The 13,654-nt window shown below is 48.1% G+C and overlaps 5 protein-coding genes across 6 annotated transcripts; 3 read left to right on the top strand and 2 right to left on the bottom strand.

Annotated features, from left to right (window-relative positions):
• The first annotated feature begins 85 nt into the window (after positions 1-85).
• On the top strand, positions 86-4,102 carry LOC117890029 (uncharacterized protein CG10915). Of its 2 annotated transcripts, XM_034794645.1 has the most exons (5): positions 86-1,196; positions 1,261-1,447; positions 1,516-1,649; positions 1,790-1,828; positions 2,217-2,335. In XM_034794645.1, the coding sequence occupies exons 1-4, from the start codon at positions 323-325 to the stop codon at positions 1,804-1,806; spliced, it is 1,212 nt and encodes a 403-aa protein (XP_034650536.1). In that variant the 5' UTR covers positions 86-322; the 3' UTR covers positions 1,807-1,828; positions 2,217-2,335. The 2 variants fall into 2 exon arrangements, with proteins under 2 accessions (XP_034650536.1, XP_034650535.1); XM_034794644.1 differs by lacking the exon at positions 1,790-1,828 and having other exon boundaries at positions 2,217-4,102.
• Positions 4,103-4,151: 49 nt separating this feature from the next.
• LOC117890028 (nuclear pore complex protein Nup75) lies at positions 4,152-6,638 on the bottom strand. The gene is made up of 6 exons (XM_034794643.1): positions 6,505-6,638; positions 5,285-6,447; positions 4,874-5,219; positions 4,620-4,810; positions 4,413-4,560; positions 4,152-4,356 (listed from the first exon to the last, which is right to left on the bottom strand). Exons 1-6 carry the CDS (start codon positions 6,529-6,531, stop codon positions 4,228-4,230), a joined length of 2,004 nt encoding a protein of 667 aa, XP_034650534.1. The 5' UTR covers positions 6,532-6,638; the 3' UTR covers positions 4,152-4,227.
• A 115-nt stretch (positions 6,639-6,753) lies between these two features.
• On the top strand, positions 6,754-9,148 carry LOC117890027. The gene is made up of 2 exons (XM_034794642.1): positions 6,754-8,167; positions 8,228-9,148. The coding sequence occupies exons 1-2, from the start codon at positions 6,826-6,828 to the stop codon at positions 8,917-8,919; spliced, it is 2,034 nt and encodes a 677-aa protein (XP_034650533.1). The 5' UTR covers positions 6,754-6,825; the 3' UTR covers positions 8,920-9,148.
• An 855-nt stretch (positions 9,149-10,003) lies between these two features.
• LOC117891617 lies at positions 10,004-10,717 on the bottom strand. The gene is made up of 2 exons (XM_034797153.1): positions 10,498-10,717; positions 10,004-10,441 (listed from the first exon to the last, which is right to left on the bottom strand). Exons 1-2 carry the CDS (start codon positions 10,671-10,673, stop codon positions 10,189-10,191), a joined length of 429 nt encoding a protein of 142 aa, XP_034653044.1. The 5' UTR covers positions 10,674-10,717; the 3' UTR covers positions 10,004-10,188.
• Positions 10,718-12,236: 1,519 nt separating this feature from the next.
• On the top strand, positions 12,237-13,234 carry LOC117891616 (thyrotroph embryonic factor). Its single transcript, XM_034797152.1, has one exon. It carries the CDS (start codon positions 12,476-12,478, stop codon positions 13,124-13,126), a length of 651 nt encoding a protein of 216 aa, XP_034653043.1. The 5' UTR covers positions 12,237-12,475; the 3' UTR covers positions 13,127-13,234.
• Positions 13,235-13,654: the final 420 nt, after the last annotated feature.

Here is a 13,654-nt window from a genome sequence, read left to right as displayed (position 1 = left end):
CAACCTATCGATGATGAACCGATCGATGGTCGCCAACTTTTTCAACCATCGATAGTATCGATGGCGCTATCGATTTTTCTCCCAGCCCTATTTTTCACGGCAACGGCAACAAAGAATTTTTGTGTACCAATATTTATTAAATTAGTGCCAATTGCAGCTAAAATGCCCCTTCGAGTGAGCTAAAGACACAGCATTAAAGTGAATTAGAGTCTTGGCCTTTGCCTGCAGTGCAATTCGTATTCGGCAGGCCGCCCCATAACCAACTGCGACTCAAGCAAAAGTCTCGCTAACAATTTTATGCTGTGAAGAAAGTTGGGGAAAAATGGAGCAAAACTCCAATAGCAGCAGTTCGGAGACATTCGTGGAGGAGAGCAGTGGGGGCCCAGCCCGATTCTTGGGAAATTCTAAGGCCGACCCAGATGTAGTCTCCGACGTCACCTATGGAATGGATAACTGTCCCGGGTCCGCCTCTGGCAGTGACACAGTGTGCGCCACACACGAGTTTCAGACCATGAAACCCGGCCCGGGAGGAGTGCAGAAGCAGCCGCCGAGTTCCAGCAGCAATGGACGCACGCGCTCCGAGCTGCCGCACAGCGAGCTGGTGAAGATGCTGTACTATCTGGAGGGAGAGCTGCAGGCTCGGGATGTCTGCATTGCCGCCTTGCGCAACGAGCGCGTGAAGCAACTAATCACACAGTTGCGCACCAAGCGGGTACAGCCCAATGATCCGTATGCGGCAATATTCCGCGATAAGATCGCCATGAATGGGAATCTCATTTCGCGGGAGTCCTCCACGCAGGCGGCGCAGGCAGAGATGGAGGTGCGGCAGATAATCGAGCAGCAGATGGAGCAGCAGTACCAAATGGTCAGTAAGCAGAGGGCCACGCATGTCCGCATGGTCAACATACTCACCGAATCCCTGGAGAACAACCAGCGCATGCTGCAGGAGCTGGAGGAGGAGAAGCGTAAGCACGAGCACGACACGGCCCAGGGAGATGACATCACCTATGGCCTGGAGATGGAGCGCTCCAAGCTAAAGCAGGATCTTGAAAACGAGCGGGCCCAGGTGGCCAGAATGGAAAAAGAGCTGCAGAGGCTTCAAGAGACACTCGAGTACGAGCGCAATCGACAAAAGCAGATTGTCCTCCTCCTGATAGCCGAGCGAAAGAAGATTTTGATGAAGTACATTGAAGAGGGTAAGTGTGGTCGCTGTATCTAAGCAATAAATATAAATCAATCACAAATCAAACATCATTTTAGGCAAGCGCTCTGAGGATTTGGCACAGATCTTGGCCGAGGAGAAGCAGCGCTCGGACACCATCGCTGAGGGCCTCGAGGAGGAAAGCAAAAAGTCGCTTCGCATGGAAGAGGAGATGGAAAAGCAAGCGCAGTCAATGGAGATTGAACGCAAAGCCATAATGGCCAAGCTGGCCAAAGAGGAGCTTCGGTTTGTCCCTGGAATTTTCTTTTGTTAAAACGAATCACTAACCCAAAGCCTACTCTCTATCCCAATAGAGTCAAAGAGCTGGAGCAGGAGCTCAACACGCTGCGTGCCGAGCACGAGGCCTTGAAGAAGCAGCAGCAGCAGCACCAGCAACTGGCAGGCAGCAGCTCAACGGTGGCTGCCAACAAGGCGCGTCAGTTCAGCGGTGAGTGTGGCAGAGCTGGAAGAAGTGGGAGTGTGCTACCCAATCGAACTTGGCTGTTGTAATTATGATTTCCCTCTTTATCGTTTTCTATATGAACTATAACTCTACATCTATTACTTTTTTCGAATTCCTTTCTGAAGCTGAAATATTTTGTTAGAAAAATGTTACGCAATTGCAAGGTGATTTGTTTTTTGTTTTGTGACGTTTCTCCACTGATGTGCACTCCACTGCTGCACCTACAACCAGTCACCCATTGCCCACGCCACGACACGCCATGCCATGCCACGCCACGCCACGCACCTTCATGTCATTGGATCTTGCACTGAATATGCCAGAAATAGCCTTTGGCCATTAGAGAGCTCCACGTTCACGCCAAAACATTGACACCCTCACAGATTTACCCTTGCAGAGGGCATCATTGGCCAATGCTTTCCCCAAGTTTAATTCCTAGTCCTCTCGCCTCTTCTGCAAGGGCGCTCACACTTCGGGAATCCGAAGAATTTCTTTAGGATTTATTCACAACAAGATATTAATACAGTCCACCATTTACATGTATAAATATTGCAGACGACGCTTGTGCCACACCACCAATGGCAAACATCGCCAAAATTGTGCAGCCAACAGCCACAGTAAGCAGCATGCCGGTGTCGGGCCCACAAACCGGAATAGCCCGATCCATAGCGCCCGGACAGAACATACGCAGCGCTGGCATAGCCACGGCGCCCACGGGTACGGCCACAGCACCCACAGTCATCAACCACACCACAGCCAGTAGTAATAGCATTGGAGCGACTAGCACTACGGCTGGAGTCACACCATCGGTGGATGCAGGAGCGAGTGGCGCTAGTGTGAGCGCTCCTACGGTGGCGCCACCATCCCCCTCTCCGGCGAAAATGCAGCCCACGGCCACAATTCAACGGGCTCCGGGTGGCAAGTATGCTGCACTGGCTGCAGCGGCTGCTCTTGACCAGACGGCCACACCACCGCATCCACATCCTGTTCCCATTGCCGTGCCCCCAGTGACGGTGCCACCAGCGGGTGCTCGCGGTGCACCGCCACCCATACCGACCAAGCCAATTGTACCGCCCAAGCGGGAGCCCTCACTCTCACGCCTGGGCTCCATAACAAGCGGCAGTGCCATAGCATCGGTCACGGCTGCGGTGCCAGCAACTGCAGCCCCGCCCGTTCCATCTTCGACGAGTGTGGCAGCAGCAGCAGCCGCGGCAGCTGGAGCTGGCACTGCAAAGCATAATTAATTAGTCTCCCACACCCTCCACTCTCCACTCGCGTCCTATGTATGCGCATTATAAACAAAACAAATATGTATTGGTGTAGCGTAAGCCAAAATACTCAAGCAGCGTATTCAATGATGTCGCTCTATGGCGCCGGCACTAGGCAACAGGATGTAGATCATACATACTCTCAAACTGCTGTCTCTTGTGGGTATAAATACTCGATGGCTACCGACTTGAAAGCCATTTAATAGCCAAATGTTTCGAGGCCTATTTTAGTTCTTTTGTAATGTTTCCATTTTATTTATTGAAAAAAACCTATGTAAAAGGTATTTTATCATTTATATATGTCCAGTGTTCTGCTTAGTTTGAACTCTATTTGAGGAGAATTTGATTGGAATTGATTGTTTGATTTTCTGCCATTTCTGTTGCCTGGTGCTTGATAATTTGGCAAGCGTTTTGAGAGAAGTTGGTGAAGCATACTCTATCGTGACCCACGTCCCCCCTAAAATCGGCTCCTCAACTAATTATAGTTTAGTTTTTATTATTTTTTTATAAGGACCATTTGTATAATGAATGCCAAGCGCTGGCTGGCAGCCACACTTAATTGTAATTCCGAACATTTCTACAAGGCCGTGCGATTCTCATAATGATAAACATCCTCCCCCCACATATACATACATACATACATATATAGTTAATATATACATATATAATAACCACAGATACTATATATCCCTATATACGTATACCTAGTATAGTATATACATATGTGTGTAGTCGTTTGTGCTCTGTGCGTTGTTTAATAGTTGTTAGGTACGCGTGTAAACTTCTCTACCCTCTTCAGTGCAGCTAAAGTCCCCTATAATATTATTTGCCTAGGATTTTAATTTTGTTTCGAACTCGGCTTGGGCAGTGTTGAAGATCCAGAGAATCCTCTCGTATACCATTACAAACCCATCCACTGTTTTACACTAGCTTAGAATTCTGTAATGCGGGGAGATTTTGTTGGTAAGAGATTTGCTCAAGAGATTCGTCGGAATGGATGATGGTTTTTATAAATGTGTACTGTGCAGATCCCTCCAGTCCCCCAAGCAGCTTGGATTGATTTCCATTTAGTCAATGGGCAGCCGCAGCCGCCAGTCAAGGTCAAGAGTAGCGTTGTTGGTACAATAAATAGCAGACAAAGAGGCACAAGAAACAAAACAAAAGAAAACAAAAACAAACAAAAAGCGTATGAATTGCAGATTAGCAATGCAAAACCATTAAGTAAATAACAAATTACGATGTATTGGAAAGAAAATACAAAAATAAATTATACTACAAATGCATTACATTAAATTACATTAAATGCTATGTGTGTGTTCAATGACCAGGGCCCTGGCCAAATTGCGTGCGCAGGCCAAGCGCATTATATTGAGAATCTCATCTACATTTTCCACGCGGTAATCCTTGAGCACGCTCTCTGCGTCCTTCTGCGAATGTCATTGGTATTAAAACTTGCCATTCCCTGAGCTGAATTAAAACTTACGTTTCCTAATTTGTCCGTGTTGCGCTCTATAATGGGAACCAGCTCCGTTTCCAGATGATGCAGGATGGCTACAGTCTCTTTCGAGAAGATTTTCGGATCGTTCGACTCTAGCAACGGAACAGTGTCAATGAGCAAGGAGGGCCAGAAGCTAATGGGGAAGAAGAAACGTTTACATTGCATGGATTGTCTTTCAAATGGAACACTTACTAATCTGGAGTTATTTTGGAGTCTAACAGGTTGACCAGTAGCTCGACAGCAGACAGAAAGTCGCGGTTGCGGTAAAGCTTGTAGAACTCAAAGTACTTGGAGAGGAAGACTAAGCGCGGCGAGATGAACATGCGACTTCCAATGCTGACAATAACATCCGGACAAAGCATATTTCCCGTTTTGGAATAGTTCTATGATGACAAATCGTTTTAACTAAATGCTATTAAATGCGATTAAACAGATGTTGGATTCACCTTCAATATAAAGTCAGCTATTCCTGTGACCAACAGCACATCCTTGGAGCGTATGGCAAACTCTAAGGCGCTGCCATAGCGCCTATCGTCGAAGGATTGCCTGGAGAGTACTTTGCATATCTCCTGCTCCACATCCACCAGGCCCCGCTGTCTGGCCACGCTCATAAGCTTGAGGGCATGCCGGTCGCTACGCAGCGGTATGCGTGGCAGAAGCAGCTCCATGGCTGCTTTCCCCTCCTGCTTGCAACAGTCCAAGTAATCAACTCCCAGCTGCCAAAGGCTGCGTGTGCTCATCAAATAGCTGCCATACTCGTATATCATGGAGTGACGCAGTGCCGGAAGATCACTAAATGATGGCAAAGAATCTTAAATTAAGAAAAATGGAACAGCTTCAAAATGAAATCCACTCACATGTTGTTTTGCTCAAAGTAGCCCTTAAGCTCGCCACAATGGTAGATCAAATCGATCAAATGTGTGGTAAGCCAATGGGTGTCGTTGATCTTCTGGGTATCGTAAATAAAGAGCCTTAGATCATGCTCCATTAGCTGCGAGATCATGCGGTCCATGTTGTTTAGCTGCCTGTCGGGATGGAGCAGTGTCCATCTGTTCAACCAATTGGCGGCAGCGATTTTCAGCTCAAAGGGTTTGCAGGTGGGCTTGGTGTAGAGCAGATAGCCAGGCAGGAATTCGTACCATTCGCTTGACTCCAGGATGCCGGCATCCCATTTCTCATTGTTGCCTGTGACCAGCTGAAGGAGCTCCTCGAGCTCTGGCTCAGAGCCAAATGTATTCGCCCGGATCTTACGCTCCGCATCCACATGCCAATGCTCCCATTGCGAGTGGAACTTCTTCAGTGGAAATCCTTCTTGATACACTGGCATTGATGTGAGTATGAGTTCGGCTGCCTTGAATGCTGGCTGGCTGGCCTTGCGGTTCTGGACTAGGATGGCACGAGTGACGTCCAGTGCGCCCACCATGACTAGAGACTTCAGAACGTCCCAGTAGTCATCATTCTCGCTGGCCCCCTCCGCCATAAGAAGAAAATCGGTGGCTCGATCCTCGATTTGCGGTGCATAAAAGCGTGCCCAGTCAAGCAGCTGGGGCACAACGTGCTGATTTTGCTGCATGTAGAGAATCTCAAAGAGATGCCAGAGACACTCCGCAGCATAGAAGACAATAATGGTTTCGGTGATGCGTTGCAGCCGATCTTCATCGCTCTGCACCTCAGGCGTCTTTTTGGCATGATCCAGCCTCTCAAGGCAGGCACGCACCAAGCTGCGATATGCGTGTGAAACTCCCAGATATTCCGCCCTTGATGCCTTCTGGCCCAGCTCTTGCAGCGTTGCAAATGTCACGTTCGACTCGGCCAGCAGACTTCGCAGAACAGGCTCTTCAAATAGTGTAGTCTCCTGTGCCAGATAGATGAGCACGGGATCCTGGCCGGCTGTTTCGGTGGGGGCATCGCGTGAGTTCCACTTGACGTGACGGTAGGCACTGAGGGCTATTTTTGAGCCCGGCACAAAAACGCCGGTGAGTGTGTTTCCACAGCGTGTGGCCAGAGCGTCGCCCAGCTCCTAGAACGGCGTGTTATTTGATTAACGGTAAAGAGGATTTAACACAAAACTACTCACAAAGGTGGATACTGTGTTATCATTCATTTAATCACTTGTTTTTACAAAATTTACAAAAATACACAGAAAAGAAGCGCAATTCGCAACAAGTGTTGGCAACGCACGATTTCATATAAATTTGTATGCATTTTTCAGCACTAACAGCAGTGCTCGAAAACAGCTCGGACTTAGGGCTGCAAAAAACCATCGATATTAGTCGTAGTCCCATGAACGGAGTGGCAGCCCTCGACCGTCCCGTATTTACAGTTATTTGTTGCCGCACATTTTATCGATGTGATCAAGTTGTTATTACATTTTGCTTATAATAAGAATCAAAAAACGATGGACTTAAAAGATTTCTTGGCAGTAAAGCAGTTGTGTGACAACAACGTAGAAAAATTAAACAATAACTTAGCTAACTTTACGCGGGATTTGGATATTTTGTGCCGAGTTCTGGACGAACGGTGGGTGAACGTGGAAAAAGAGGATAGAGCACTTATCGGCATGCACGATCTCTTGCTAGGTAGCATGAGTAGTTTCAACGAAAACGTAATCAAGTGGAACATGCACATTAATCTGAATAAGCTCGGACCATTGGTCGCAAATAGCGACGAACATCTGCGGCGCAACGACCTGACGCACACGAACAAGCATGGGATTGAAGTGGGAAATGTCTTGGATGAACGTCCGCACGGACGACAGACAATCCAACAAGTGAAGGACAATCGGTCGGCACCCCTAGTGCAAAATGTCGAGTCATCATTGTCTCGTTCCAAGCCTGTGTCGGATACCCTTTCGCGATCCACGCGATCGAGTTGGTTGATTGAGCCTGATGCAGACATCGTAGAGGCAATGCCAAAACCTATAACAGCCACACAGCCCACAGCACAGGTAGACGACAACAAAACCTCTGTTACCGCAACAAAAAGCATGCTGCCAATTTCCCCACGCAAGCAAAGACTCGAGCCTCCGAGTGGCGGAACGACGATATCCAGCAGTGAAATCTACAATCAGATCCTGAAGAACATGGCAGCCTTTCCGGAGGGAAGTGTGATAAATGCCGCCGTGATGCATCTAAACATGGAAGAAAACTGTTTCTTTGTTGGCATGTGGGATTCAAAGCCGCTGCAACACCTACTCGAGGGGAAGTTACTTGTAAAGGAGCTGGACCAGCTGCCCAACTTCGGGGATATCTTTGCCGTGTACGACTGCATGGAACAGATCATTCCACGTGTCACAATCAACGACTATGCCGATGGCGGTGGCTATGATGCCTACTTGATTGATTATGGCGAGCATATACACTTGAATGGCGACGAAAATATATTTTCCTTGCCTGATGACATACGACAGCTGCCGGCGGAGGCCATCAAATGCTTTTTCAGAGAAGGCGATGTGTCCTCCATGACCAAGACCAAATTCAAGAGCGTAAACTTGCGTATTTTGGAAAACAGGATCAACGATCTAATCGTCGAACTGGCGGAGGAGAGCAAAGGCGAAAGTACTCAGAAGAAGACTCCCGACGTGAGCGAGGGTCCACAGCTAAGCGAGGCAGACCTTGCCATGCTAAATGAGATTGATGAGGGCACCAGTGACCCCCTAAAGGCTGTACTGGGCTTCAGGCCCACAGACGAACAGCGCATTTGTCGGCACTACGATCCGAAACTCAATGGCTGCTTCAAGGGTAAAAATCAAATCAAAGCTCTAAGAAAACTCTTAAACCAACTCTTTATTTTCGCATTAGGTGGAAGCTGTCGTTTGGTGCACGAGCCTCTTGCACCGCATGGCGCCACCAAGGACGTGGAGGTGGCAGCCGCTCTGCCAGAAGCCGTTTTTGACACCCCGCTCTCACGACAACTGGGCAGCACTGTGAAAATGCTGATAACCTACGTGAGTAGCACCACGGAAGTGTATGGCCAATTTGTGGACGGCTCTTCTCCACTAGTGTGGACCAAGAACGATGTCCTAGGGGCCAATCGTCAGTTCAAGCAGAAGCCGCACATGTTGGACATTGTCTTAGCTCGCTACAGCGATGGCTGCTATTACCGCGCCCAGGTCATCGAGGAGTCGGACGGAGATTATAAGATATTTTATGTGGACTATGGCAATACGGAGTTTGTGCCATTAAATGCTCTGGTTCCGTGCGGAGATGTCGACCGTCTTCGGCCACATCGCGCCGTTAGCTGCCACATCGAGGGCGTCGAATACAGAAGCTCCTTGCCCCCAAAGGGAGCCACCGAGTGCATGGAGTATCTGAAAAGCAAAATACTCAACGTGGAGGAAGACGTGCTCCTGATCAGACGCCTGCACGATAGCTTTGAGATTCGATTCCTTGGCGTCAATGCAAATCTGCCCGAACAATTGATGAAGCGCGGATATTCCGCCATCGATGATGCCATGGAATTCAATTCTGAAGTTGATCAGATCAAAGATTAGGTATTCATATAAAATGGTTGTAGTTCTTAAGTTTATTTTGTGTCAAATGGGTGTGAGCACCACAACGGCGACAGCACTCGATTCATGAATGGAAATGATGTTTAATTTTCATTTAATTTTAATCAAACATTGACAAGCACCATGAACGTTTCTATCGATTAGGAGAGACAATCGTGTCATATTTAGTTAGATGACTTTGAATAACGGATCCCGTATCATTCTTAAGCTGCATTTTATGTAGTTCCATATCCATACCATACCGAATAAGCTACATATACATAAATGTATGTAAATGTATGTACAGGAGTATGTACACATATTCCTCATTTCTATCACACGTCAAGTCGCTTGATTAATGTTTTTCTTGGGGCTCGCCCAATTGCCGTCGCAAAACAAAGGGCAAAGGCAAAGGCAAATGACAAGCAGCCAAAAGCCTCAAAACTAAAACAATAATAATAATGGCCTCTAATGTGCAAGCAGCGCAAAAAATCAAAGAACACCGAGCTGTAGTCGCGGTCTCGTCCGGGATGCGGAGCGGTGCGGGGTGCTAATAGATTATGCCGCAACGATTAGAAAGGCAATAAATAACACCTGGCCGGGATCACATGCGTGTTTGGCCTGCACATGTGGGTGGATGGGGTGGAGCGCACATTGAGGACAGGTCCTCCGCTCTTTGTCCTGGTGTTGACAATTTAAATGTTTCGGCCAAAAGGGTAATGGCTGAAGGCCCTAGGGTCACCCAGGGCCGGTGCCACACAGGGATGAGCTTCATACTGGACTGTGAATTGCAACAACTGACTGAATGTACTCGTACTCCCTTAAGTGGGAGCTTGGACCTGCTCAATTTTCAGATTCGAATCACTTACAGAAAGGTACCCCATCGAAATAGATAGGCAGAGTCACCTGGCATTCGCCTTGTACCTGTGTCCAACCCCTGGCCATAATTAGGCGGCGGGTTAAGTGTCAAAAGGATGGCAGAGACCCCCGACCGATGCCCGACATATGTTTCCAAGCATAATGATGATGATGGGCACCGAACGAACCACCCCAAGTTCTATGGTTTCAAGGAAATGACACACATCTATTGCAGTTTGATTTGCTGGCCTTCTTAGCATGAATTTTACTACACGGATACAATTTCGATTGCTGTGTGGGTGGGTGTACAATTGTCTGCTTATGTTTGTAGGAACTCAACTCATTTAACGAAACAAGCAACGCAATAAATGTGTAAAAGGGGAGAGTTTAAAGCTCTCCGTCCATCCTCATCCATCAGCAGTTGGATCCGCGCTGAGGGGAATTCCCAGTGTTGGGGGTAGCCTGCGGGCTGGCACCGTGGGGCTTCTGCAGGGCGGCAATGCGTTGCCAGGTTTGGTTGAAGTGGCGCGCAGATCGGGAATTGGACAGTTTCGCAATGGGTCCCAGGGTGCGATACCCATTGTTCATGTAACGTACGAACCCCTTGGCAGTGAGGTCCATGAGGGCGGTCTTCACCTGAGCTTCCAGATCGCCACAGGCAAATGGTCTACGATGATGGTGAATGATTTGGGTTGCTCTGTGAGAAATTTGATCTTGTCTTACTCATTCTTTAGCTTCTCTATGATAGTTAACTCCTTTATTCCATCGGCGTAGTCCGGATGATCCTGAAAGACGCGCACCATGTCCATGATGTAGAGAGGCAAGTGGATGTGGTAGGCGTTGAAGGGCAGACTCGATGTGCTCGGCTCACAGTCGCTAATGGGTGCTTCGTCACACATTCTGATCAGATCTCTATTTACTCGAATAATAAAATGCTTCCTTCACCTGTATCTCGGACAGGCAGAGCAGGACTTACATAGGCAGGGCCTACTTAGTAATGCTCACATGGGCCTTTTTGGGTGGTTGTCTGTCTCAAATCCCCAGCGTTAATGTCATCCAATTAGAGGTGTCATTAACGGTTTGTCGGGGTCGAGGTCCCTTGGGTGTGCGCTCTCCAATTATTGACCCACTAAAACAGAGTACAAATATTGAAACAATTACATGTTCGGGTTCTTTTATTACCTGGTAATTTGCCTAATACTTCTCGTAGAATAGTCTGTGTCCGAAAGGTTTCCTCCCATTGCATTAGTCGAGGTCCTTCAGGGTGGCAGACAATTTATAGATTTGTCTACTCATTTTATTCCCAACGGAAACTTTTTTGGTTTTTCTTTTAAATATGTATGCTAAACCCCTTCTTCTATTAGCTCAGACATGTCACCCCAGCACGCAATCCTCGTATTCCGAATTCCCGATCCAGCCCATCGTTAGGCAAAACCATAGCCATAAAAGACATCGAGTAATAGGCAGAACTCGGTGCCACGGCAGTCAAAGGGTTAACTGTGGCAAAACTTTTGCCCACAGATAATAAATTAGCGCATACCTTATGAAATGTTATGAGGATGCGACTGTTTTGCCGTCTAACTTCCGGCTACGATGCGGTGCCCGGGTCTCAAACTGCCAATTAACCTTTACAAACAGGTGACACTTTCTCAACTGCACGGCACGGGACGTGACGAAATGGGGCACATGAACGGGTTGAACAAAGACACGTGCGGGAAGACACTAAACAGAGTTCGCTAAGGGGGATTGTCACTTCTTGCATTATCTTTGAGTGAAACTCCTCCTCTTTGAAAAATGTCTCGCACGCCACTGCACCAGCACTGACTTGTATGGGGGGTTCCCCCATGTGGGGGGCATACACGTATGCCAATAACACTTGGTTCGGGCTTCTCTGCCATACGAATTCTGGAGAGTCATGCATGATCAAATTGGAGTTGGGATTAGTTTGCTTGATGTCTTCTTTTGAATGCTTCGTGAAATCCGGGTCGTGCCCGTCTGACGGTGCACTTTTTGGGTGTTTCTTGGAGATACATTTCCTGGTAAAGATAGCGAAAGATATAACTGATTGCAAAAATCGATTGGCATTAACTTGAGCGTTTCTAGTCCGCCCATTTTACAGACTATTACAGCCACTTATCGTCACAACTTTCCCCAACAAAATGACGGTCGACATTCGGTCATTCCCATTGGCCAGTTCAATTCAGTTCAGTTCAGTCCTTGCCCCTGCCACAACCTCTTGTGCCGCATAATAGTTGGCCGACTCATATATAACCTAGGGCCGAGGCGGGTCGGTAAATCAGGGCGCCATGTGGTCAACGGACTGCTGCCTGTGCCGGCGGACTGGGCGGGCGTAATCTCACTAACCAGTTATATGAAGTCCTTGTAACCGGGCAGCAATATAAATGCCAGTCGGCGTGGAAAAGTGTCATGTATTTGACGAATAATTACCGTCAACATTGCGTGATTGGTTGAATCAGACGGGAGGGCGTTTTGGCTGGCTTAGGACTTAGCCGGGGTCCCCAACCAAATCGTCCGACTGTGGTGGGGTTGCCAGGGGGATGCGGGTGGGGTTGTATGACAGGAACCTATAATTATCAGACCAGGCAGGTGGTCGCCAGACCAGGAATCCAGCATTTCGAGCTCCGCTCTCAGACACTCCGCGGTCGTTGGCGCGAACGGAAGTCCGAGGCTTATCGCCAGAATGTTGGCCAGGATGCACTCACCCGCAGAGGCACAGGCACCTCCGTCCACGCCCTGCAAATCGCCCATCCTGGACGTGACCGAGACCCTGTCGTTGCACAGCGAGATGGAGCTGGAATTTGAACCGAAAAAATCGTTGTATCCCTTTGGAACACCGCACAGTCATGGTCACAGTCAGGGACTGCGCCTGCCAGGCCTCAGTATTCCAAATCTGATCAATGGCAAGAATTCCGCCGGAGCTGCTGCTGCCTCCACTCTGCCCGCCTTCGAGTACATTGCTCCGCCGAACCACCCGCTGCACGCCCTGGAGTTTCCTCTGATGGAGCTGAATCATCGTGTGGGAGTTGTTGGCGGCATGTTTCCCGGTTTCTTGCACCGACGGTCTCGCGGCGAGAAGCGACCGATTCCGGATGCCCAGAAGGATGCCAAGTACTATGAGCGGCGCAAGCGGAACAACGAGGCGGCTAAGAAGTCTCGAGATGCTCGCAAAATCCGGGAGGATCGCATTGCGTTTCGGGCTGCTCTACTGGAGCAGGAAAACTCCATCCTACGAGCTCAAGTGCTTGCCCTTCGCGACGAATTGCAGACGGTGCGGCAGCTCCTGAGTGCCACTGCCGCCGGTGGCCTACTGTCGATGCCTCGCCAGATATGAGACCGAAGCCTATGTGGCAAATCCCTTGTACATAGAAGTAAAGTGAGAGAGGAGTGATCTAGTTATAGTTGTGTGTCGAGCCAGTTTGTTAATAAATGTTCAAATTGATCTTAATCCTCTTGGCGACTGCCTTCAAAGCTTCACCGTTCCATTGCACATATTTCTGGATCACCGCATAAAGTGCAGTGCTTCTGAGATCCATGGGTTTAGTGTTATTTTCTTATTCAATTCGGAAGAGTAGAAAAAGCTATTTATTGTTTATTTTGTTTCAGTGGCATTGCTACCTATCGACTGTTTCTATCGCGTGTTTCGGTTCTCACTCGATATCGAAATCATCATGATCAATTCAATCTGATGCCATTGCACTCATTGAGGACGTTATTTTGTATATGTACATGGGGCTTATCGTTTATAGTTTAATTAAACAGTCAAAGCAATTCTTCTTTCATTTAAAAAGCCTTCAAAACTACCGTTCAGTATAAGTCTGTAAGCAGCTATCGGCTGAATGGTCATCTCTATGAAAGCCTG

Source organism: Drosophila subobscura, chromosome E, assembly GCF_008121235.1.
Source record: "Drosophila subobscura isolate 14011-0131.10 chromosome E, UCBerk_Dsub_1.0, whole genome shotgun sequence".
Lineage (NCBI taxonomy): Eukaryota > Metazoa > Arthropoda > Insecta > Diptera > Drosophilidae > Drosophila > Drosophila subobscura.
Note: the sequence above shows the minus strand (reverse complement) of the source record. Positions and strands in the feature narration are given on the sequence as shown.